This window comes from Baudoinia panamericana (assembly GCF_000338955.1).
Source record: "Baudoinia panamericana UAMH 10762 unplaced genomic scaffold BAUCOscaffold_5, whole genome shotgun sequence".
NCBI lineage: Eukaryota > Fungi > Ascomycota > Dothideomycetes > Mycosphaerellales > Teratosphaeriaceae > Baudoinia > Baudoinia panamericana.
In genome coordinates, this window is record NW_006911261.1 from 1,502,009 (window position 1) to 1,525,429 (window position 23,421).

Below are 23,421 nucleotides of genomic sequence, written 5' to 3' on the forward strand. Positions count from 1 at the left end.
ACTAGAACGTGCATCAGCCGCAAGGGCAAGGCAAACATTCTTTCTTTGGCCGCATTTGTCACCACAGGCCATTACCACACGTACTCAAGCCTTCTCCACGAAACAAGCATACGCTTCCACACAGACCAAGCCGGTCATAAGCGTCTGAACGTATTGCGCGAGCGAGTGTGACCCCACCCAGCAGCAGCTTAATCATGGCTCGTGGCAACCAGCGCGACAAGGCGCGCGAAAAGAACCAAAAGGAAGCCGCCGGCAAGGTACGCTGATACGACTACAATCTTCGCACGCCGCGCAATCCGACTGATGAAATTTGTTACCACAGAAAGCCAAAAACAACATGACTGGCAGCGAGTTCCAGCGCGAGAAGGAAAAGGTGGCCGCCATTATGCTGGCCAAGCAACAAGCCGGTAAATGCACCCATCTACCTACGCCTCTGATGTCGTTAATCGCACAGCCGACAGTGTTGGCGCTAACACCTTTTGCAGCTCTGGCGAAGAAGGCCGAAGAAGGGCAGAAGAAGTGAGAAGGCGCGAAAACGCTTTCTCCAAGGACTACCTGGCTATTATTCTTACGAGAGCATCGTGCTTTAGGATGTCAATGACTGTGATTATGAACGATACAAACTGCGCATGAGCTGCGTATCATGGATTGGTAAGTTGTTTGTTTCAATGCGTTCTAGCCATAGCCATAGCCACAACCAAGATAGAGCTAGAACGAGCGTCGGCAGCAGTCATGATGGCCGCCTGGCTTATCCGCTTCCCGTGGATGGATCTGAAGCGACATCGTGCAGTGCGATAGTGTGCAGCCTCCACTGTGCTTCTGGGAAAGCAGACGAGCAGTCTCGGTTATTCCACATGCGCCCATCGCAGGCAGTAAGGATCATCAATAAGCTATAGCATCCTACAATCTTTCCATGCGGTTGGAAGGAGCAGGGCAGGCTCCAGAGTCAGAGTCAGAGTCACGTGGTCCTCAGGCTGCGTAACTGCACTGCTTTAAGATGGTTTGTCGAACGTATCTTCACACATAAACAACGCTGTATGCCCATCCTCACTCTGACCTACTGCGAACGCCCAGCATAACCAGAGCCGCACCAATGGGCGAGCGTCGTCTGCATATCACGGCAGAGGGCAGCCTAGCCTAGCGCAACAGTCTCGCCATCAAACCGTTTCGGTAGCCTAGTCGTAATGTGGAGCCCTCTGTATCAGCCTAGACGTAACAAAAGGGCAATCCGGCTTGCCACTCTGGAAGTCGGTCTTTGTCATATAACCTCTCCCTCACTCCCTCACTCTCATCCTGACTCTCTCTGTGACTGCCTCAGAAGAGAAAGTACGCAAGCAAAAAGCAAACCAAGCACAACAACGCCACATACTGCACCGGCACACCTCCCGGCGCAGGCCGATTCTGCAGACTCGTCGTCGTAGTCGAGGACGACCCATCGGCAGCCTTCTTCTCATCCCCGGAGATGATGTTCCGCTGGCGCAGACCTTCCGTCGCCTGCTGCTGCAGTGACTTGATCTGCGCGTTCGCGGCATCGAGCTGCTTTTGCAGGTCGGCCTGTGAAGTTGGAATGGCTGAAGTGATTGCTGCGGCGGTCGAGCTGAGCTGGTTGGACATGGCGGAAGTGGTGCTCTGAATTGATGTCTGCGACATGGCGGGGTTGTGAGCGCTGTCAACCGCTTCGCCTCTGTGCGTCGCGCCTGCGGGTTTGTCCGAAGGCGTGGAGATGGGTCCGCTGGGCTTGAAATCTCGCTGCGGCGTCATGGTTGAGACCGGGCTCGAGTATGCCGGTGGTTCCTCGTCATGGTGCTGGGACGAGGCAATGCCGTTTGTGGTTACTGCTGGACCTACCGTGCCTTCGGCGGGGAGGAAGTTGACGCGGATCTTCTTCTCTTGGATGCTGCTCTTGGCGCTCTGCTCGACGGTACTCCATATCTGCGTGACGGTGGTGAATTCGCGGTCGGAGGGGACGGTGACGGTTTGGACGAGGAATTTATCGCGGCAGCGGGCGTCAGGTGGTGGGTCCTCTTTCATTGCTTGGAGGAGGACTTGCACTTCGACGGCGCGGCCGGCTTCAATGCGGCCGGAGTTGGGGCGGACGCAGTACCTGTGCATGAGCGATTAGTAAGGTTGCAGAGGTCAGATATGTTGGCAGTGACGTACTGTTTTGGTGCGGTGGTCTTGACTTTGAAGGCAACGGGGTCACTGCTTGGGTTGTGTAGGCGGAGAACTTGAGAGACTTCATGGTTGAAGGGGCCTATCACGTATTAGCCTTCTGCTGCGGCTGCCAATGTGCGTAGGGTGTGCTCACGCTTGAACCCGAGCTCCGCCGGCTCAAGGTCGACGGACATGGTTGATGGGATGCGCGGCGCTGTCTTCTACCCTGGGTCTGCGTCCTTGTCGGATGGTAGCTGGCTGGCAATGTGTCGCGATGGTGTCTGCTGCGCGAATGTATTGGTTCGTGAGAGGCAGCGGTTGATTATCAGGTGATCGTGTTGCGAAGGGAAGTTGGACCTTGTTCCCTCACTGGCACGGGCCATCTGCGCCTGTGAGCCTTTCGTCATTCGGCAGAGAGCGACACGTCGGCGGATGCGAGTGCCGACATGTGCAGCAGCAACACCGCGAACATTCATTAATCATCTACCAACAATCCCATCACTCGAGCATCGCCCATCCGCACCGGTTCAATCAAATTGCCAGGCTAAGCTCTGGGACGCCACATCGCAGCAAGATATAAAGAACCTATCGTGGACTGCCTCCACACCTTCGTTGATACAGCTCACATCCGCTCTACTGAACACACCACCACACCTTCAACATGTCCACCGACCTCGACCAGCTCGTCGACATGGGCTTTGATCGCCAAAAGTCCGAAATTGCGCTCAAAAAGGGTGGCAACCTCCCCTCCGCAATCGACTGGCTAGACAAGAACGCCGACAAATCGCTCGAAGACATCCAAGAAGAAGCCGCAGCCGCCGCCGGGGACGCCGCCGATCCCGCCGCGCAAGCCATGAGCATGGTGTGCAATGACTGCGGCCGCAAGCTCCGCAACATGGCCGCCGCCCAATTCCACGCGGAAAAGACAGGCCACGACGACTTCTCCGAGTCTACCGAAGAGCTCGCTCCTCTTACGGAGGAAGAGAAGAAGCAGAAGCTCGAGGAGCTGAGGGTGAAGCTGGCGGAGAAGCGGGCACGGCAGGCGGAGGAGGATAAGGAGAACACGAAGCGGAATGAGGCGATTAAGAAGAAGCACACGCGCGAGTCGGAGGATGCGAAGGAGGAGTTGAGGCGGAAGGAGCAGATCAAGGAGGCGCAGAAGAAGAGGCAGGAGAAGGCGGACGATGTGGCGGCGAAGAAGGCGATCCAGGCTAAGATTGCGGCGGACAAGGAGGCGCGGAAACGGAAGGCGGATGAGGAGAAGGCCATGCGCGCCAACCCGGCGGCGTTTAATCCGGGGGCGCCTACTGAGCAGACGAGTACACCTGCAACGGCGGCGGCGGCGGCTCCGAAAGTCTCCGCGAACCATGCCGAGGCGAGACTGAGGTTGCAGACGGCGAGTAGGAATGTGATGAAGACTTTCCCGGCGGAGACGACGCTGTTTGAGGTCGCGCATGCGTTGGCGGAGAATGGGGGCACGGAGGCGACGAGTTTCACGCAGAATTTTCCGAAGAAGGTGTGGGATCAGTCGGATTTTGGATTGACGTTGAAGGAGGCTGGGTTGGTGCCTAGTGCGGCGTTGATTGTGGGGTAGAGAAGGATTCCTTTGTGGCGGCGTGAAGTGGTGGAGGTCTTGTTTTCAGCGTGGCGTTGGTGGTTGAAGGATGAATGGGTGCGACCGCGAAGAGCGACAACGCCTTTGGAGGCATAGCGGCGAACCGCGTGGGAGGCAAGGTCAGTACATAGCTCGCTGTTCAATGACTACCACGCTATTGCTCCGTTTCCCCATAGTCCGGCTCACTGGTGCCGCTGCGGATTCGCGGGTGAACACAACAGAGCCATTAGCCACCCCAACAAACTCCTTACCAGATCGTACGCTTACGTACCCTCCCTCTAGCGTCCTACGCCTCAATCAGCATCGGCGGCGGCGGCACACCAAACAGAAACTACAGAATCGGCGGCACGAAAACCGAAGTCCACCCGGACCCCAAACCATTCCAACAACGGAATAACAATGAACAGACGCTTCAAACTCCCCGACGACGACGACGACCCGATGCTCTACGTCGGTGTGCTGTGGACCGAGCCTGCAGTGACGTCAGGCGACGTCGTGCGGTATGAGCTCAGTATCGACGGGCAACGGGTGTATAGGGAGGATTCGGCGGCGGAGTTGTAGGATTGGAAGTAGAGGGGGCAAGGGTACTGGTATCAGCCTATCGACACAGCCGGTATTGGGGAACCACTGATGTTCTACCCGCTGGGACGGGCATCGAAGGAGGAACTAAATGGTGCAGCAGACGCAGCTCGAGGACCTCAGGGTGAGTGCAAATGCATCTTGGTGCCATGCCGACGCCCTTGCGCTGACTTGAAGCGACGGAAGAGACAGCCGTGGGGTGGTCCTGACAAGCATGATGGGAGGTCCATAGAATGGCTGAAGATGTCGGGTCCCCGTCGAGTCGATCAAACCCAGGTAACCCGGTTGAATCTCCGTAGGCGCTTCATGGTGGACGCGCATGCTGTGCATTAAGTGTATTGCTTTATACTAAGAGCAGCTACCACAGCGACGACGGCGGGCTCTATTAAAAGCATGAAGAAACAGATCCCTGCTTAACAATTTGAGAGACCTGTAGCCTGCGGCAGAGTGACTGGATTATGTACACATACATTTTCGAGGTTGAACGCCCACTTCGCCTTTATTAAGCGTCTATATCAGTACAAGTGGCATTGATGTCAACGTCAACCACCATTACTTGTTAACCGGCGAATCAGCACCGACCACCGGATTCTGGCCCGGATGAAACTGCGAGTCCGACGCCAGCGTCTCATCTGGTTTGTCTACACGTATAGTCAGCAAGACGTCTGATCACATATTCGTATTAGAAAAGGATGACTCACCATGTCGCGCATACATCCCATACTCCTCATCCACATACTTCCCTACCTGCCCACTCTCGACTTGCTTCCGGCTCAACCCTAACTTCCCCTTCGGCAAACCCATCGAACCCAAAAACGCCACTCCATTTTCCCACTCCCTGTCCTTCCGACTCGAACTCCACTTCAGCTCTTCACCCATAAGGTCAATCACCTTCGGCAGTGCCTCGAGCGCCGCTTGAGCGTTCAAAAAGGCCAAACGTGTCCGACGCGCGAGGACGTCGACGGCGCTCTGCGCGTATTCGTGACGGACCGCGTAGCGGACCTCGCCATCCACGAAGGGGTAGAGCTCGGAGATGCGCTTACCGCGAACGGGGAAGCGCTGCTCGGTCGGGTCGCACAAGGCGGCGACCTTCCATGCGCGGTCACCGTAGGCGGTGGTCAGGTGCTTCGCCACTTCCGTCTCGATGCCGTAATGCTGGATGAGGTTGATGAAGAGGGTTTTGGAGAAACCGTGGGCGCCGATCAAGCGGACGTTGTGCGTTTTGCATGAGCCGTCGAATGTGATATCCTCGTGGTATCCTTCTACACCACTGACGAGCGGCGGGTTGGGTACTGGTTGTGTTTTGATGGTTGGGAATTCTTTGAGTGCTTCGTCGACTGCTTCTTCGGCCATTTGGCGGTAGGTTGTCCATTTACCGCCGGAGATGGTTACTAAGCCGGAATTGGACGTCGTGACGAGATGGTTGCGGACCAGGCCTTCAGACTTGGACTTCTTCGGATCGCGCACGAGTGGACGGATACCAGACCAGGCGGCAAGGACATCGCCACGGCGGACGTTGATATCAGGTTGCAGGTAGCGTCGAACTTCGTCGAGAATCCAGTTGATCTCCTTCTCGCCCGCCACGGGATTCTGTGAGATGGGACAAGGCGCGTCAGTCGTGCCAGCGATGGTGTTGCCGTGCCAAGGCAGGAAGAAGATCACACGGCCGTCCGAAGTATGCGGGTCGATCAGGCCCATGTCAGACGGTGAGAAGTAACCGGGCAGGATAACGTGGACGCCGGAGCTGGGTGCGACAATCTCCTCGACAGTCTGATCGTCCATCTTGCGGATTGCGTCGGTGAAGGGACCTGTCGCGTTGATGATGCCTCGTGCCCTGATAGTGAACTCGTCGCTGCTGCCGTTGTTCTCCGCGATCTTGTCCTTAACCCTAGCGCCGCAGAGTCGACCGTTGGCATCCTTCTCAAGACTGGTGACTTCCACGTGATTGACAACCGTTGCGCCGTATAGCGCAGCAGTCATGGCAAGCGAGATGTTCATCCGAGAGTCATTGTGCGCACCATCGTAATAAACAAGGGCACCGAACAAGCCTTCCTTCTTGAGCATGGGGAAGGCATCAAGGGCTTTACTGCGAGTCAGGAAGTAAGATGTCTCGATGTTCTCGGAGCCAGCCAGGAGGTCGTAGAATTTGGTGCCGGCCCAGAAGTACGGCGCCTGCCACCACTTCTGCACCGGAATCATAATGGGTAGCCATGACGAGAGATGGGGCGCAGTGTCGAGGAAGTAGCGGCGTTCGCGGAGGGCTTCTTTGACGAGCTTATACTGGTTGTAGTCGAGCTCGAAGACAGCCTTCTCCAGGTATCGCACACCACCGTGTACGAGCTTGGTGCTTTTGCTGCTCGTGCCGGCTGCGAAGTCGTCTCTGTCCACAAGTGCAACCTTCAATCCTCTCGTTGCCGCGTCGAGCGCAATGCCAGTACCTGTCGCGCCGCCACCAATCACCAGCAGGTCATACGGATCCTCATCACTGCGTGCCTGCTGTTGCTCTTGCGCTCCGGTGAGTGCATTGGCAATCTTGCTGCTAGCCCGTTGAAAGGCAGACCCCGCGCTCGCCTTCAAGTCCGCAATCTGCTCCGCCCTAGTCTTCTCGCGTGGGAAGTTGGGCGCTTTGAACTCGCCAGTCTCACTGTAAGTAGGTGGTGGCACATACGCCTTGTCTAGGCCGGGGACATCGCGCGGCCGGTAGACGTGAAAGGCTACGCCGCCACCGACTACGCCGGCGGCGGTAGCGTAGCCGAGGTATCGTAGCAGTCGCGGACCCGTTCGGCGTGCGGCCATCACTTGTCGAAGGACGGAGTGCAGAGACGGGGCGCCAGGAGAAGCTCTTGAAAATGTACCTTACGTAGCTCTGTTGCCGGAAAGCGGCCGATGAAGCTTCAGCGCGGAAGCTCCACAGTGATCTCAAGGTCCACACGAATGGAGTAGGGCTTGTCACCAGCGTGGGTCGTCAATGGAGCCGCTCATCAGCAGCAATGAGCGATTGTTTCATCACTTTTGTGAGCATTTCCGGCGGACAACATTGACAATAATTATTCTAGTAATTGCTCGTCTCGAGCTGGGCCTTCCAACTCTCTCCCCCGTCAAACGCCGTCGGCTACTGGTGGAGAGCTCCCTCAGCCTTACGCTAAGAAGCCATTGCACCTGAGTTTGTCCGTCTTGGCTTTTCACGTGTCAATCTTTCGCTCACAGCACGGAGCTGCACATACTACAACACGTTGTGAATATGCTGACGAACATCACGACGCAAGTCGAAGGCATGGGGGCACACAACAGCAGCACAATGTCCGAAGCCCGAAGCCGCGCAAGGTTGCTGTCTGCTTTTCTTCGAACGCAGTCAAGCGGCAATGTAATGCGCGCCATATCTTCTCGATCAAAGAGCACAGTCGCAATGGCTGACGATATGACTTTGAAGGAGGGCGGGCACATGTAGTCGTCAGATCGTGAGACTGCGCTGGATGGGAAATGTGATGCAACCTTCACCTTACGCTCGCAAGCACATCGTCGCAACGGCGTCTAGTAGTGGCTCGTACGGCCGCACAGAAGGCGGGATTAGCTCTTTTATTCATTTGTGTAAGCCAGCAGTCATCATTCACCTCAACAGCCCGTATTGACTGACGTGTGAGCCGTCTCTTACATGATGAAACGGTGATCAGTGGTAATGCATGGAGAACATCTGCGAACGGGTGGCCTCAACATGTGATGCGGGAGGAGCACAGCCACCCTAAATACTCCAAGGAAGGCTGTGGTCACAACCACGAGACCTTAAGTGCGTTTCAGATCTTAACGTTGATGTCTGTGCGTGATCGACGTCGAGCAGATGACACACCGTTCAACGTGCTTCACGAGGGTTTAGGGATCGCGTGAGTTGGACAGCGACTTAGGCGGCCGTGTTCGCCGCAAATGGCTCGTGTGGGAGATTATCTTCGCGGATCAGCACGATCGTGGCGAACATCGGGTTTGCCTGAGCGTCGTCGTAGATCGAAACCAAAAGGTCTCTCATGGCGACTTGGTGTCGGTCAGCCCGCTGACTGTTGAGCAATGTCTCGAAGCGGTAGAAGGGTCGAGGAATACATCTCGGGAGTGTGCGGCGGGTTGCCTAAGGCTCTGAGTTTCCGACCCCACCATACTCAGAAGGTTCATCGTCCGTGGTCCGTGAGCTATCTTGGGAAACTGTTCAGTGATAGGCGAGGACTCTTCCGGACGACATCACTTGGAATGATGACACTTTTGGACCCGTGGCGACTGATTGATGGCTATGCGGGACAGTGTTGCGCATCTCATGGGCGAGCCAATACCGCATCCTCTTGGACGGTAGGAAGATGGACAGCGGTCTGGACATCTCTCAGAGGTCGCCCACATTGATTGGTGTCGGTCGATACGCTAGCAAGGCTGCAGGGTAGCCGGTACATGTAGGCGAGGCTGAGCAGCTCTCTACTACTTCGGTCGCCTCGGTCTGCTGCGCCCATGAACTACGTCCCGTGAAACTGCGTCACGGCGTGTGTACCTACCTACCTCCAATTTCGCGCAGGTACATCCCGGCGGCAAGTGGTCGCGAGGGTTCGTAGTTTCGATTTAGGCGCGATTCCTTCGTCTGACTACTCCGCCCACCTTCTCGTGGCCCAAGCGCTGCCAATCTCGCGCGCTCATTGAACTCGAGCCCTCAAGTCACTGCGTTCCGAGTATAGCAACACATTCGTTTGTGCCTGGATCGAGCATTATCGCGCACAACAATGTCTGCCCCGGTGGATCAGATGGGCCGTATAATAAGGCGCTCGCCCTCCGCCTCACCTCATCCGCCGCCTAATGCTGCCTTCACCGGTTTGACTAATAACCACAACCACATCGCCCACGACCACTTCAATCCACTCAACGCACAGGGAGCCTCAGGTGCCTTCGGCGATCAGAGCTTCACGCAAGAAGCGAACCTCAAGTGGTCCCTCGGTCCCACATATACCGAGTTCGAGCAGCAAGAGCAGCAACAGCTGGAGCAGTCGCATACCGCAGACATCAACAAGCACACCTTTCTACAGTCCGCAGGGCTGTCAGCGCAAGACTACGAGCACTTGGGGCACAGCGGTCCGGGCGGCGATCACCTCCTGCCCGGTCTGAGTCAGAGTGCGGCCCACGCCAACACGAGCGCATTCCCTTCCTACGACCTCAACCAGACATCCTTCGACCAAAGCGCATCTTTGGACCCCTCACTCTTGGCCGACCTGGACGCAAACTTTGGCGGTAGCGTGCAGAACAGCGTGGAGAATCACACGGGCGCATTCGACTCAATGGCCACGATGATGCCATCCCACTCGCCTACTCCGCCGCACCTTCTTCCGGAAACGAACCACCGGCATTCGCAGAGCCCAAGCCCGCACGCATCACCTAGCTTCCAGCAGCTCACCTTCCAGAACATGAACCGGCCACGGAACACATCCGAGTCATTAGACCCCTCGAGCGCAATGTACGCGCATGTGCAGAACGAATGGGCGCCCATGGGCGCATACAGGCACAGGCGGATACCGTCGGACAACATCTCCGAGCTGTCATCACATTCGAACCAAGCCTCACCTTACATGAGCACTCTCGACAGCTTTGAGCCGAACGCGCATACTTCGCCGCTGCTTGACGCAACTAACGACCCGATATTCACTGGCGACCTGGGCTTCCAAGGCATCTCTATCAGCGGTGACAACCAGCTCCAGCACCAGCACAATTATATCAGCCCAGGCCATTCGCCAAGGCTACCACCACAACAACAACAGCAACCGCTACCCGCCTTCACCTCGGACGACAACTTCGGCCTGAACACAGGCATGAACGGTCATTTTGTGCAGCAACCAAATGGCCTAGATCTGTACCCTGGCGCCGGGCACGAGCCGTTTCCGGCTTTGCCGCAGAACCCAGAAGGCGCAGCGGATACGATGAGCCCACCGGAAATCAACATTGACTATGCGCCGTCGAATCCTGTGGAGAATGTGAGGCCCGGAAACGCGGAGGACACGCTTAGTCCGCCTATGCGAAGTAAGTCCGATCGACCATACTGTCTCTCCTGTGACACGTGCTAATGATTGTTCAGCCCAAAGCCGCAACCGCATGCGTGCAAAGTCAGACTCATATGCTGGCGGAGCACGGCCATCCACTCCCGGGTTTTCTGGTCGCGGCCGGTCACCCTCCCTACAACCGCAGCAGTCCAACGCCAGCGACTTACTCGTACCCTCGGACAACCCGCCTTCGTCACGATCGCCATCTCCTGTGCGTGGTCGGAACGGCTCGGTGGGAAACCGCGCGAGGAGCTCGAGCCACACTTCCGACCAACGTGACTACATCCTCGGTCTTGCCGAGCCTGAGCGAACCCCATCCACCGGCGCAGACAGGACCCGCGGCCAAAGACACCCCGCCACCTTCCAATGCACACTCTGCCCCAAGAAGTTCACACGAGCCTACAACCTGCGCTCACACCTCCGCACACACACCGACGAGCGACCCTTCGTCTGCACCGTCTGCGGCAAAGCCTTCGCGCGCCAACACGACCGCAAACGCCACGAAGGCCTTCATTCGGGCGAGAAGAAATTCGTCTGCAAAGGCAACCTCCAAAGCGGCGTGCAATGGGGCTGCGGCCGCCGCTTCGCCCGCGCAGACGCGCTCGGCCGCCATTTCCGCTCCGAAGCCGGCCGCGTCTGCATCAAACCTTTACTCGAGGAAGAGCAAGCCGAGCGGCAAAAAGCGTGGATGGACGAGCACGCCCACGCACAAGCCGCGGCGGGGTTCGTCGCGCCCCAGCCCATGCTCAACGCGCCGCAGATGGATATGCTATTCCCCACCGCGCTGCTGCAGCAGTATCCCGCCCTGGCGGGGATCGATTGGAATGCCATGCCGCAAGGTCCGCCGCCGGAGGAGGAGTACAGTGGGCGGAGCTCTTTTGATGCTTCTAGTGGTGGTGAGTATTATGATGATATGTCTGAGAATGAAATGGGTGGTGTTAGTGGTCGTGGTGGTTATGCTGATCCGGGGATGGGTGGGATGGGAATGAACCCGATGAGCGGGATGGGGATGGGGCAGACGATGGGGATGGGCCAGGCGCAAGCGGGGGGTCATTTTCAGTATGGCGTTCAGGGTGGCAATCAGGCGGGCGATTATTTGAGCGACTTCGAAGGTCGGTAAGGAATTGTCGGCAGCGGGCTGGTGTTGGTTGTTAGGCGCGCGCCTCTGCATACATTGAGGAACATGCGAACCCACGATTTTATGGCGACGATGAGGCTCTTGGCGTTTGGAGATTGAACTGACGTTGAGATACCACTTTCGCTAGCATATATATGGCATGACATTTGCATGGTAGCTAACTTGTTGCTCAAGAATACAAGAGCAAGATGGAAACAAACTACTGGGCGTTGTGTCCTCGCCAGCGCCTTCATACTACCTTTTAACTGTCGCTTGACTCCTTTCCATATGTGAACCTGCTTGATCGTTGACCATTGCTCACCTACGCATTGTAACGCCAGACGCGTGTAGCAAAGCCGCCAAATTGGTACCAAGCAAATGACTGCGTCATCGGTATGTCTCAACAAGCTTCCAAGCATCTATCGTATTATCTTAACTCACATATCATCATTAAAAAACAAGCACTCTACAACATCGCCCTCTCCGCCAGCAAGCTCTGCCCGCGCGGATGGCTCTCAATCCAATCATCCTTCTTCCCAATCAGCTGACCGACATTCTGAATGCCCGCCACATTGAACAGGATGTCCAAATCTGCCAGCAGAGACTTCATGACGTGCCTCACGCCGTGCTCGCCCATGATGCTGAGGCCGTAGATCCACAGTCGGCCCACGAAGACGAACTGTGCGCCGAGGCAGAGCGCTTTGACGATGTCGCTTGAGCCGCGGATGCCGCTGTCGAACATGATGTAGATTTTGTCGCCGACGGCTGGAAAGCGAAAGAGTTAGTGCTGGTGGAGAGGTGGACAAGATCATGTGGAGAGAGTGCTCACCATTGGCGATGTTCTCGAGTGCGTCCAAGCTTCCCGTCGCTCCATCGACCTGTCGGCCGGCATGGTTGCTCACAACGATACCGTCGCAGCCGACTTCCACACACTTCCTAGCATCGGACACAGACTGAATGCCCTTAATGGCGAACGGCTTGCCACCACTGATCTCCTTCCACGTCTTGATGACCCACGGAATCTTCTCCCACGAGTGTGCGCGGCCGTGCCAGACATTGTCGATCCACTTGCGACCTGCTTCGTTCGGCATCGTCTTGGGGTCGATACCGTCCGCAGCCAGTCGCTTTTGGAAGACCGGGTCCGTGAGGCCGAGGTCGGCGCCGATGCCGTGGTAGAAGGCGTAGTTGGACGTGTTGATGTCGTTGTGTCGCCAGCCCAGCTGCCATGTGTCTACTGTCAGGATGCAGGCTGTGAAGCCGGAGTTGAAGGCGCGGGTGAGGAGAGAGACGGTCAATTCGTCGTCATGTGGCATGTACAGCTGGAAGAAGCGCGGCCCCTCGCCGTTCGCTGCAGCTACTTCTTCGATCGATGTTGATCCCGCCGTGCTTAGACAGTATGGCAGATTGAGCTCCTTCGCGACCTTGGCCACTGGTAGCTCACCGAGTGGGTGGTAGATCTTGTTGATGCCGACCGGAGCGAAGCCGACGGGCGCGCTGACCTTGTGGCCCCAGATCTCGTGCTTGGTGTCCCGCTTGTTGGTGTCGACGAGCATCTTCGGAACGATCTTATGGCGGTAGAAGGATTGGCGGTTGGCAAGGTGGGTGGTGGATTGGCCAGCGTTGGAGGAGGCATAGAACCAGCCGCCTTCGCTCAGCTTCTCCTTGGCACGCTGTTCGAGCTGGGCCGGTTCTGTATATGGAGTCAGCTTCTGATTGAAGGGACAGTATCGATGGTGAGGATCATACCCGTATTGAACGGCGGCACCTTGCCTTCATTGCTGGCCCAGAAGTTCTCTGCCTGGTACTCTGCATACTCTGGTGTTGTGCGGAAATCCTTGTTCGGGTTTTTAGTATCCATGGTGAGTGACAGGGAAGTGATATGGAGGACTGATATGGCGGGTGAATGTGGGATGAGTCCGATCAGAGATAGAGACAACGAACAATGTTATACTTCGTACAAACCTTCAATGGCTGTGAGGAAGTAGACTTCCCGCAGCAGCCGCAAGTTCACGGCTATACCGACTTACTCAATGCGTCCAACTGCCGCAGCATGACGAAGTGTTCGGTGATGCTCAATGTAGCGTAGATAGAGTGTCAATTGTGAGGTCATTCGGAGCTCAGGTCCGAGAGCCTCGACTCAACCCTGCCTAGGGTCGCGCTTGGTGAGGCTTCTAATAGCTTAACACTCGTAAATTGTTCGATAAAGGCAAGGCATCTGCTTTTCTCGACTCGACGCCGAAGCACCACCAAATAGATCATATATCTGCTTGGGCGCTGGCGACAGCGGATGCCACAGTAGGCACGGTTCTAGTCGACCGCGACCCTTATCATTGACATGGATCATAGGCACGCCCGGAATATTTTATGACCCGCGACGTACGCTCTCGGATGACGAGCCGAAGGATACGTGAATGAAGCGAGCATCGGCGTCATCGATTGGAGTTCTGAGCACTTGCCGTTCAACTGAGCAGTTGCGGGTACTGCTGCTACATATTTTTCGATTGAGGATTGCTCTATTGGAGCGCCACCATCCTGGTCCGCCTTGTAGGACACTGGGTGCTTGAAGTTATATATCGGGAAACGTCTTTACTACGTCGACCTAGTTGGTCCAGAGTCCGTAGTGCCATTCGAGCCGATGGGTCTTACGAGGACTTATAGCATATGAGTACATAGATCCCACTATGGCAGCCCGCGTTTAGACCATTATCGCCATCACGACACTATCTGACTGCTCGATGCCTGTGGCAATGTCTACGACACTGACGAGATCTTGTTAAGCACAATCCCACATTGACAGTCCACGTTCAGCACCATTGTCACCACATCAGCGCAACCTTGCACATCGTTTGTGAAATTTTGCAAGAGATTAGTCGGTTGGCCCACAAACACGGCAACCAGTTTTACGAGTTTCTCTAGCAGGCGCATGGTCATCGCTACTTTCAAGCTTCCAGAGTATCTCGCGCCCTTTCCGCCTCACACCTTGCATGCTCGTTCACGACCGCCTGCAACTCCTTCATCGCCGCAGTTGCGTTCTTCTCCGCATCTCAAGCGTTCGCCTTGCGAAAATGGCACCTATCCTCTCGTGCTCGCTTCGTGCAACTGTTCGTCGGGCCTCTGCACTCTTGAGCTTCGTTTCCAAAGGCGCGATCTCTCTGTCGCAGCGCCCTTGCCGGCAACAGAAAACTTTGGTCTCTTTCTTCGTTTTGGTCTCTGGACAGCTGAAGTGAAGGTGAAAGCCTGTCTTGCAATGACTGACACTCTGGCGGTGGTGTGAGCAGCTGTAGGTCCGGTCAATGGCTTCGCACATGTTGGGCACGACGTGATGATCGGGGTCAGAATCGCCTCTCACTAGCAAAGGGTGTCTGCTGGATAACTTTGTTGGTGGAGCAGGACAGCGGCAGTAGACGAGGCTTCTAAGCTTCTGTGATCGTCTTCGGGTTGACTTACAGTCAAGTTGAATGTCCTGGAGTCCCGTGCGTTGTAGTTGTGTTCACGTAAGAGATCGTGAGACATACCAGTTTGGCGTTCTATTTTAAGCCCACAGCCGAGCGCACAGCATTCATTTCGGAATGTTTTGCCCTTCATAGCCCGGCCACCCATTTCTGGCGTGCGTATGCCTCGACAAGCCGTGGATATGGTCACTGTCACGGTTTTAATGGGTTCATTGACAGGCAGGTCGCCAGGTGGCATATCAAATCGTCATCCTCGGACAGTACACAACAGCCGCTGCATCGAGCTCTACCAGGAGGTTCTGTGGGGTCCATCAGCATGCGATACAAGCGCAGTGGGGATGGGAAGGGAGCACACCAAAGCGTCATCTGAGGCAGCGGTCCCGTGGTTATATTTCAAGACAAAGCGCACCGCAGTGGTGTGCTGCAAGCATCACGGCTCTCGCATGCACCACACTACCACATCACCTTGCCTCCTCCAGTCGTCATGCCAATGGGTATTGAAGCCTCGCCAACATTCCTCGTACCGTGTCGGCCCGAGCACACTGTTCATGACAGGCTCGAGATGCTCGAAGAAGGCGAGGTACTCAGGCCACTCTCTCCTCGTTCCGTCGCTAGGTGTAGACGCTGGGTTGGGCGAGGCATTCCTCATGATGCTCTTCCGGTCTTTCATGTTGTCCTCGATCCACGAAGCGGGATGGTTGTAGAAGATGTCGGCTTCATCTTCGTACGTTGCGCGTTCCTCCGTACTGAGGTTAAGGGGCGGCTCGCACGTCAAGGCCCAACCTTTGGTCTCCGGACGAATCAGGTGGCTGCGCCACGGTGTGCTGTGACACGGCATAAAGAAGCCAACAGTCAGGTTCGACGGCGTAGACAGGGATATTGAGTGCGCCAATCTGCGCTCCTGCTCCTGCCGAAGGAAGTCCGTGACGTCGATGACACCACGTTGGTGCACAAAAGACGCGTACGCCGCAATATATACGTTGAATGTGAGCATCAGCGCCAGTACACCGATCTTCACCTTACTCCTTGGCAGTGGAAAGGGATCGAAGAATGCAGCCATCGGTCTTGCGGCTAGGACATGTAGGATAGGTAGGAGCGGATAGACGAAACGCACTTCCTTGTGAGCCAGCAGAGTGAACGCAACCACAGTCGATAGTACAGCAAATGCCATGATAAGGCGAGCCTGGCGCTCTTCATAACCCCTAAAGCCTGGTTTGTCTAGTCCGGGCCGTAACGACTCCCAAAGCCCAGAGAGCGCAAACGGAAGCGCAGTTGTAAGCAGCAAGGGCAGGCCTTCAGTAAAGTAGTAGTCGATGCGGTTTCGGCCGTAGAAACCTGCTATAGCTTGTACCACATTGAAATAGATGAAATTCAATGGCGGAAACGTCCACTCTCCATAGTACGTTCTGTCCACGCCGAGCGAGGCAATGAAGACGGCGGAGCCACAGAGCAAGCCGCCCTGCGCCAGTGTAACCGCCTTTTGCGGAGTACCGTAGCGCACAAGTAAGCTGACCGAGATGGTAGCCCAGATAATGAGGTTGGTTGGCCGAAGGATGCAAGCCAGTGCCGCAGCGGTCAAGGATAGGTAAAGGCCAGGAGGGGAGGCAGGTAGTGCGGCCACGTCCTTTGAATCGTCTTTCGTAGCACCGTTTGATCGTACCGAGTCTCCATGCTCAAGAAATGACTTGAACTGCTGCACCATTTCCTTAGCCTCTGCGTCAACATCTCGTTTCGATGGTGTCTTTTTCACGGAGTTCAAGTGCCCTTCGCTAGGCTGTAGAAACCAGTGCCACGGCCAGTAAGCGAGCGCAACAGCCGTCAACGCGGCTTCGGAAGAATTGGAGAATGTTCGCACCGAACAGAAGAACTGCCAAGGACTGAACACCGTCAAAGCCAGAGCTGCGAAAGAGGTACGACTTTGGGACCCATAAAGTCTTCGAGCAATTTGCCACGTAAAGAAGTCGCCTGCTGCTGCAATCACGGCTTGTAAGATCTTGGGCGCTGCCAGAAGCAGCGCAGTACGAGCATCGTGATCAACTCGAAACTGTTTGGCGAGTCCATCTGCCGTTCGGTAAGCAGCGGCGAACAGCATGGGATGCAGAGACGAGCGAAGTTGCTCTCGCCATTCCTAACGGTAACACATAAGTGTCTAGTCCATAGGAAGTAAAGCCGGGCACATACCCAGGTTATCCATGCGCCGCTCTGTTCGCCGAACGCGATCCGCCATGCCGGTTCAAGAGACTGAAAATACTCATCTGGCTGGAAGAAGGTTTGAACACTCAAGGCATTGATGACACGTAAAGAGAAGAGAGCAAGTAAGATGGCTACCTCCAACTTGAAGGATATGTCTGGCTTGGCTATTGCGTTGTCCTTCACCGCCATCGATGCAAGTACCTTATCGCTTGCCCTTGAAAGTTGCAGACATACCTCTTAAGGGCTTATGAGTTACCCGTGCGGCTCTTCAGGTTTTGAGACATTGGCCAGTTAGAGAGGTGGCAGAACAAGACGTTAACTGACAGTGCAACAAACGGGCGGGAGTCGCCGAGCCAAACGCGAACCTTGCTTCCCACACTTCGGTGGCTGTTATTCGCACTCTGCTGCTTCCATCATGATTGACCGCGTCGTAGGTAACGAGACGCATATTCGATATCTCTGCTTCTTACAGGACCTCGAAAGTGAGTCTATGTAACCGTCGCAACGAGACGTGGAGTCGGCGGGTATGGCCGTGCTGATGTGAGACAGCAAACGCGGCTGTACACTAAGCGTGGCTCAACCCTTTCCGGAGCAAGCACCAAGCCTCGCCCAGACAAGCTCCGTGTTGCAAGTTTGCGAAGATCGCGAGGATCGGCTGTCTCCAGGACACAGTGCATGAGTGCGATCTTAAGTATCGCAGGACTCAACGGAGGAGGTCGGCACATGTAAGAGACGAAACATGTGAGTGTGCTGTCTCTTGTTCGATACTGTTACGGTCACAGACCGATGATGCTGGCGCTGTTGCATCGCGGCGAACCCGCAACGTAACCGTCCCAATCGGGCAAGAAGGCGTACTATTTTCAGGGGTTCGGGAAGTGGATCGCCTGCAGGCGAAGGTTACTCGTCGATGCAGCCATCGCTCGTGTTCCTCTTTTCTCTCCCACAGCTGCCGCTCCGTTGTAACACTACTCTTGCTTTGTCAATTGACATCTCTTCGTTATTGCCTTCCACGCTCGTTTACAGCTTTCCGACACTTTTCCGCTATCTTCTCGACTTGGCCCCAGCAGTGACATAGTTTACGACCTCACTTCACTGCCCCAACTCACAAGACGTTCGCGACCGGCCGGTAATTTCGGGCAAAGAGCCAATCGAATCCGCTCGCTGCTTTTCCATATACCTAGCAGAACACTTCCATCGCGACTGGCCTTTCGCTTCATCAAGGCTCATTCGGGGAGCAGTTGATCATCATGTTGTCGCTCTTTGCTTTCGGTTTTGCGACCATCAAGGCAGAGGAGCTACCCGCAGGAATCATGCCTAAGCCTAAGAGGCAGGTTATTGGCACGGGTGTTTCGACGACGACGAGCACCGCGCAGAGCACAACGGTGACGTCTACCCAGTCCTCGACCACGAGCCAGCAGCCGTCAACGACATCGGCGACCAGCAACACACCCTCACCCACAACTTCGAGCACACCATCGACGTCTCCAACATCATCTACGTCAAACAGCCAGAGCGAGACATCATCAGAGTCATCAACCACTCGTAGCACTCAGTCGAGCTCAGAGTCATCATCTGCAACCTCAGCTTCTTCCGCTTCGCCTGTATCTCAGTCTTCCGCGACTTCTGCATCGCAGACGTCTTCCGCGTCACCATCAGCAACTTCTTCGCAATCATCGCGAACGTCTTCACAAGTGTCGTCTGGGAGCTCATCACAGACATCTTCGCAGGCTCCGAGCTCCACCGTGCTGCCTGAAACCATCTCCGTCACCACGACGAACTCTGATGGCTCAACCATTACGTCGGAGATCACTACCTCCACCCTTGCTCCAGCCTCGACACCTTCGTCGAGCTTCGTCATCAGCACCGAAACTGGCACTGCGAGCGATCTGGTCGTGATAGGCTCATCCACAATCCATCGCTCCACGCTGTCGGCTGCTACGACCATTACAACTGCCCTTGTTGCCGCCGTTACTCAACGCTCAACGTACACTTCATACTGGACGTCTGATGGCAGCACATATAGCAAGCTTGTCACGACTGATCGCACCTTCTCAAGCACGACTGGTTACGCCACTGCCACCGTGTCGCCAGAGCTGCAAGGCGGTGGTGGCAACGGCAGCAATCTCTCGACTACCAGCAAGAGTATCGTCGGCGGTGTCGTTGGCGGCGTCGGCGGTGCGATCCTAGTAGGCGCTATCGCACTCGTTGCGTGGCGACTCTGGGGCAGGAAGAAGCAGAAGGCTGAGCCAGAAGACGACTACCTTGACTCACGCGCGTCTGATAGCATCACGCAGGAGAAGAGGGACTCCTCTGGCCGGTCGTCCGACGGCTACACCAACCCCAACGGTGCCGTCAACACAGCGAGCAACTTCTGATGCGCCCGTCCTGACCAGCCGTCTTTGTGCTGCATGGCGCGGTGTCTTTCTTCGGTCCTTTGTTGCTCCAGTTTTTCAGCGTCATGATCGAAAATGGGGTGGGAAGACATGGGATTCGAACTTTTCGAGGCAACTCTGAGATGGCGTGGAAAGGCGTTTCCGTTAACTTGATGAGCTTTATGATAAACAAATTGTATAGTAATGCTGGATCACATGCCGTACAGATCGCGACCATGCGAATGCAGAACTTGGGCACTGTCACCATTCCTTCCACCGCTATTCAAACTTACGCAGACGACACAAAGCCACCTCCACTACACCCTGCTAGCCCATGTCAAGCCGGTAGGCAACTGTTTCAGCCTCCACACACGCTTGTCGTCGCCCAAGCAGGCTTCGATCGATGCAATATGCCCCAAGCCCACATTGTCAAAAGCAAGCTTCTCGATTTTGCCGAAGACGTCCCTATAGGTACCAAACAGATCATCCACAGATGTCGGGAAGCAGAGACGAACGTCGAAGCGTAGCCTAGTGATATCCAAGGGCGTTGCTAGGCCTCGTGTATTGTGGTTCAGACATGAACCGTGGAACACCAGCAGGCGGAACAACGTCCACAATGCCCTGTAGGCTCGGGTTGAGAACTCAGAGCCCCAGCCTGTGGCTTCGAAGATGCGTAACGTCACGTCGACCACCGGATCCAAGTACGGTGTTACCGGCAACAATATCCACGTGGGCCATATGGAGCTGCCTTTGACCATGATATCTAGGTGAGCTGCGCCATTATGGAACCATAGGTGTTTCCTGGATATGTGATGAACTTCTTCGTACAATTGGCGATTGCATAGTTTGAGTTGGAGCATGGCGGGCTTGGGAGACACCACCTCGAAGAACGTGGTACATGGTGACGAGGCATCTGGTTCACGGTCACCGGCGTTGTTTGGGTTCTCAGGTGGGCAAGTACGTTGTGGGATCAGGTTGAGGTAGATCAGATCTCGGATTTCACGTGGTAAACCTAGTAAGCTTGCTTGGGTTGCTATATCAGGCTGGCGAGCCATCATAACGCATATAGCGAGACTTCGTGATGTTCGTATTGAGAACGTTCGACGACTTGAGGTCCAGCAGTGGTGCCTGCAGTTGGTGGTGCCGGTGCGACTCCACATCCCACCAAATCAACCTCACACCATCGTCCCCGATGTGCAACACCAGCATCGAGGTGGACAGCGGCCAACAACCTGCCGTTGCCTTTGCATCTACCAATGTCTGAAGGATTCAGGCAAGCATGCAGGCACCACTTGTTGGATCTATGCAGCGCCACCACTTGGTGCTTGACTCACGTCAGGCAGCACCATATCGAGTATTGAACCTGACATGCCATCAAACTCACCGGCCCGCCGTCCAATGGCATTGAGTCAGTCATTGTGCAGCGAGGAGTCATGCTGTTGATTGGCAGATCTCATGCAGCTCTTCACCGGAGCTGCTGCCTTGCGCAGCAGCCTGCACGCAAACGATGGGTATATAGTTCGCCGATTGCACGCCTTTGAAGCCCCAGTCCAGATCTCCCACATCAAAGCTTTACTTGCTCTTGGTTCGGAAAACCATGACACGCACTTCTGTTGCGACCAAAGAGTACCAGCTGGAGATGCCGCACGAAGTGGACGACTACGAAGAGGAGTGCGACTGCGTTGATGTTGAGGAGGAAGTCGAGGGCGGTAGGGTGGACGGTGGACCGGATGCTGAGGCAAAGAGGAAGATCAAGGCGATCTTAGAGGGAGACATGCGTGCTGAGTTGAAGTTCCTCGGTGTGCCCACATCCTCCAAGACAACGTAGGCTTAGCCGCTGACTGCTCGCAGACAAGAAATGGTCCGAACAAGGCAGACCCTATCATGTCGAAACAGTCAACGATGACATCCCGGAGCAAGTCGATTGGCAAGAACAATTCGCGCTTTGCGTCATTCAACACATGGACAGGTCCAACAAATACGTGCAGTCGGTTTCTCTTCAGGTCAACTCTAAGCATCTGAAGGACATATTGAAGGATGTCATCGGCGATTACCCTGGTATCTCATTTCGCACCAAGGACATCAGCATCACAAAACCGTACCATGTCCTCTATCACTACCACAAGGAGCTGGAGGCTGCCGGTGAAGCTATGCCAGTGGGATCAGAGGCCGCTCGCCACCTCAACTTGTTACTCGACTTCATCAAGGAGGAGTTCAGCGAGACCATTACCGAGTGTGACAATCTTAACAACCAAGGCCTGACGTCCTACCCACTTCTGTGGACCACTTTCCGCCCCGGCTGCACGGTCTACGCACTGGTCTTCGGACAGCCGCGCGCCTTCATATTAGAGAAGTCCCAGTATCTCTGTGACCCTCCAGGCTTGCAGCTAAGCCTCAGATTCGTGGATTTCGACGGCACTGACTTCGGTACCCGTCAGACGAGCCGCTTCGTTCCCGCCTTCGCCGGCACTGAACGCATTCGAGAGCTTACAGCGTATCCGCTCGAATGGCACCAAGATCCAGCAGCCGCCAAAAAGAGACTTCTGGAGCGCGGTCGGGAGTTCGAGAAGCTGGCAGGCATGCACTTCTGCAACTACAGAGGTATCGCACTGGAAAATGGCGGATGCGGCGTGGGCCGATATAACTGTGACGGTCGCGTAGTAGTCGACACCAAGACCTTCCATCGTCTGAATGCGAATTCCAGCTGGAACATAACGGCTTTCAAGGTCGGTGAAAACGAAGCGCCATCTCGCCGCAAAATCGCAGCGAAGGATGGCGTACCGGTTGATCTGATCCCCCAAAACGGCGCGCTCGACCCACTGACGGATGAGCAATGCCTTCTCAGCAACGCTATGGTTCGGGGATTCTCATTCACCGAGAAGAAGTGGTTCGACTTTTTCGTGAAAGACCTATCGTCTCCGGGATGGGACCGCGATTGCTTCGAGAAGTTGGTACTTCCTCCAGCGCAAAAGGACCTTGTGCGCGCACTCGTCGCCACCCATGTCCAACAGCGCCTTGGTTTCGACGACATCGTCAAGGGTAAAGGCAAAGGTTTGATCATGGTACTACACGGCTCGCCCGGCATTGGCAAGACCCTGACGGCTGAAATGGTGGCCGAGTTCTGCGAGCGGCCACTTTACATGGTCTCATCCGGCGACTTGGGCACAGATGCAGAGACGCTGGATGAGCGGCTTAGCAAGATCCTAGACATGGCATCGACCTGGAAGGCAGTTCTACTTATCGACGAAGCGGATGTCTTCCTTGAACGCCGCTCCTTGCATGATCTTCATCGGAACGCCCTCGTCAGCATCTTCCTCCGCGTACTGGAGTACTACGAAGGCATCCTCTTCCTAACCTCCAACCGTGTCGACACATTCGATGACGCCTTCAAGTCTCGCATCCACGTTCCGCTCAAGTACAATGACCTTACCGTCCAGAGTCGAAAACAGATCTGGAAGAACTTTATCGCTAAGATGGAGGGCGATAATGTGGCGCCGATGGATGAGGAAGATTATGGGGCGCTCTCAACAGCCGTCGTGAATGGCAGGCAGATCAAGAACATCATCCGCACGGCAAAGTCGTTGGCTCAGTTCCATGGCCAGAAGCTCGATCGTGCGATGCTTGAGCAGGTTGTCCAGATCCAGGAAGCGTTTGAGCAGGACCTTGTCGAGAAGAACGGAACCCCAGACGTGGACGGCAGGCACTGAGGTAGTGCTTGGTGGACGACAGCGTCGCGTTCGGTAATGGTTGAGGGATAGATGGCCTGCTTCAATCATCGTCTGCATTTGACATATCATGGCTTCTCTGCGCTGCGGCCGCTTGCTCTACGGGGATGCGAACAAGCGTCTGTGGCAACGGCGTCTCGTCTTCGCCGTCAGCGGTGCCT

The 23,421-nt window shown here is 55.5% G+C and overlaps 12 protein-coding genes across 12 annotated transcripts; 6 read left to right on the forward strand and 6 right to left on the reverse strand.

Annotated features, from left to right (window-relative positions):
* Nucleotides 1-194: 194 nt before the first annotated feature.
* Nucleotides 195-412, forward strand: BAUCODRAFT_42122 (uncharacterized protein; the record flags this gene model as incomplete). The annotated part of the gene is made up of 2 exons (XM_007677142.1): nucleotides 195-257; nucleotides 323-412. Coding segments are annotated over 2 exons (153 nt in total), but the record flags the coding sequence as incomplete, so codon positions are not given.
* Nucleotides 413-1,040: 628 nt separating this feature from the next.
* BAUCODRAFT_575649 (uncharacterized protein) lies at nucleotides 1,041-2,348 on the reverse strand (the record flags this gene model as incomplete). The annotated part of the gene is made up of 3 exons (XM_007677723.1): nucleotides 1,041-2,104; nucleotides 2,161-2,254; nucleotides 2,309-2,348. 3 exons carry the CDS (start codon nucleotides 2,346-2,348, stop codon nucleotides 1,315-1,317), a joined length of 924 nt encoding a protein of 307 aa, XP_007675913.1. The 3' UTR covers nucleotides 1,041-1,314.
* Nucleotides 2,349-2,587: 239 nt separating this feature from the next.
* BAUCODRAFT_33360 (uncharacterized protein) lies at nucleotides 2,588-3,888 on the forward strand. Its single transcript, XM_007677107.1, has one exon. It carries the CDS (start codon nucleotides 2,816-2,818, stop codon nucleotides 3,746-3,748), a length of 933 nt encoding a protein of 310 aa, XP_007675297.1. The 5' UTR covers nucleotides 2,588-2,815; the 3' UTR covers nucleotides 3,749-3,888.
* A 579-nt stretch (nucleotides 3,889-4,467) lies between these two features.
* On the reverse strand, nucleotides 4,468-7,382 carry BAUCODRAFT_33362 (uncharacterized protein). The gene is made up of 2 exons (XM_007677108.1): nucleotides 5,050-7,382; nucleotides 4,468-4,989 (listed from the first exon to the last, which is right to left on the reverse strand). The coding sequence occupies exons 1-2, from the start codon at nucleotides 7,142-7,144 to the stop codon at nucleotides 4,901-4,903; spliced, it is 2,184 nt and encodes a 727-aa protein (XP_007675298.1). The 5' UTR covers nucleotides 7,145-7,382; the 3' UTR covers nucleotides 4,468-4,900.
* A 293-nt stretch (nucleotides 7,383-7,675) lies between these two features.
* BAUCODRAFT_33364 (uncharacterized protein) lies at nucleotides 7,676-8,281 on the forward strand. The gene is made up of 2 exons (XM_007677109.1): nucleotides 7,676-7,936; nucleotides 7,990-8,281. The coding sequence occupies exon 2, from the start codon at nucleotides 8,066-8,068 to the stop codon at nucleotides 8,228-8,230; it is 165 nt and encodes a 54-aa protein (XP_007675299.1). The 5' UTR covers nucleotides 7,676-7,936; nucleotides 7,990-8,065; the 3' UTR covers nucleotides 8,231-8,281.
* A 403-nt stretch (nucleotides 8,282-8,684) lies between these two features.
* On the forward strand, nucleotides 8,685-11,756 carry BAUCODRAFT_130739 (uncharacterized protein). Its single transcript, XM_007677724.1, has 2 exons — nucleotides 8,685-10,381; nucleotides 10,437-11,756. Exons 1-2 carry the CDS (start codon nucleotides 9,097-9,099, stop codon nucleotides 11,519-11,521), a joined length of 2,370 nt encoding a protein of 789 aa, XP_007675914.1. The 5' UTR covers nucleotides 8,685-9,096; the 3' UTR covers nucleotides 11,522-11,756.
* A 249-nt stretch (nucleotides 11,757-12,005) lies between these two features.
* On the reverse strand, nucleotides 12,006-13,376 carry BAUCODRAFT_52089 (uncharacterized protein; the record flags this gene model as incomplete). Its single annotated transcript, XM_007677171.1, has 3 exons — nucleotides 12,006-12,283; nucleotides 12,348-13,208; nucleotides 13,265-13,376. Coding segments are annotated over 3 exons (1,251 nt in total), but the record flags the coding sequence as incomplete, so codon positions are not given.
* Nucleotides 13,377-15,153: 1,777 nt separating this feature from the next.
* BAUCODRAFT_33369 (uncharacterized protein) lies at nucleotides 15,154-15,407 on the reverse strand. The gene has a single exon (XM_007677110.1). It carries the CDS (start codon nucleotides 15,334-15,336, stop codon nucleotides 15,163-15,165), a length of 174 nt encoding a protein of 57 aa, XP_007675300.1. The 5' UTR covers nucleotides 15,337-15,407; the 3' UTR covers nucleotides 15,154-15,162.
* Nucleotides 15,401-17,352, reverse strand: BAUCODRAFT_147698 (glycosyltransferase family 22 protein; the record flags this gene model as incomplete). The annotated part of the gene is made up of 2 exons (XM_007677725.1): nucleotides 15,401-17,098; nucleotides 17,152-17,352. The coding sequence occupies 2 exons, from the start codon at nucleotides 17,350-17,352 to the stop codon at nucleotides 15,401-15,403; spliced, it is 1,899 nt and encodes a 632-aa protein (XP_007675915.1).
* Nucleotides 17,353-18,324: 972 nt separating this feature from the next.
* BAUCODRAFT_460889 (uncharacterized protein) lies at nucleotides 18,325-19,695 on the forward strand. The gene has a single exon (XM_007677726.1). It carries the CDS (start codon nucleotides 18,411-18,413, stop codon nucleotides 19,536-19,538), a length of 1,128 nt encoding a protein of 375 aa, XP_007675916.1. The 5' UTR covers nucleotides 18,325-18,410; the 3' UTR covers nucleotides 19,539-19,695.
* A 157-nt stretch (nucleotides 19,696-19,852) lies between these two features.
* Nucleotides 19,853-20,590, reverse strand: BAUCODRAFT_130743 (uncharacterized protein; the record flags this gene model as incomplete). The annotated part of the gene is made up of 1 exon (XM_007677727.1): nucleotides 19,853-20,590. The coding sequence occupies one exon, from the start codon at nucleotides 20,588-20,590 to the stop codon at nucleotides 19,853-19,855; it is 738 nt and encodes a 245-aa protein (XP_007675917.1).
* A 584-nt stretch (nucleotides 20,591-21,174) lies between these two features.
* On the forward strand, nucleotides 21,175-23,242 carry BAUCODRAFT_69134 (uncharacterized protein; the record flags this gene model as incomplete). Its single annotated transcript, XM_007677301.1, has 2 exons — nucleotides 21,175-21,334; nucleotides 21,387-23,242. 2 exons carry the CDS (start codon nucleotides 21,175-21,177, stop codon nucleotides 23,240-23,242), a joined length of 2,016 nt encoding a protein of 671 aa, XP_007675491.1.
* Between the last annotated feature and the right edge of the window lie 179 nt (nucleotides 23,243-23,421).

Excerpts from the sequence above, each read along its gene's own strand:
- BAUCODRAFT_33369 (XM_007677110.1), bottom strand. The coding sequence starts at position 15,336 with ATGACGCTTTGGTGTGCTCCCTTCCCATCCCCACTGCGCTTGTATCGC.
- BAUCODRAFT_33362 (XM_007677108.1), bottom strand. The coding sequence starts at position 7,144 with ATGGCCGCACGCCGAACGGGTCCGCGACTGCTACGATACCTCGGCTAC. Across the intron at positions 4,990-5,049 it reads TGGGATGTATGCGCGACATG|ACAAACCAGATGAGACGCTG; the intron begins GTGAGTCATCCT and ends CTATACGTGTAG.
- BAUCODRAFT_33360 (XM_007677107.1), top strand. The coding sequence starts at position 2,816 with ATGTCCACCGACCTCGACCAGCTCGTCGACATGGGCTTTGATCGCCAA.
- BAUCODRAFT_33364 (XM_007677109.1), top strand. The coding sequence starts at position 8,066 with ATGCGGGAGGAGCACAGCCACCCTAAATACTCCAAGGAAGGCTGTGGT.
- BAUCODRAFT_460889 (XM_007677726.1), top strand. The coding sequence starts at position 18,411 with ATGTTGTCGCTCTTTGCTTTCGGTTTTGCGACCATCAAGGCAGAGGAG.
- BAUCODRAFT_130739 (XM_007677724.1), top strand. The coding sequence starts at position 9,097 with ATGTCTGCCCCGGTGGATCAGATGGGCCGTATAATAAGGCGCTCGCCC. Across the intron at positions 10,382-10,436 it reads GCTTAGTCCGCCTATGCGAA|CCCAAAGCCGCAACCGCATG; the intron begins GTAAGTCCGATC and ends ATGATTGTTCAG.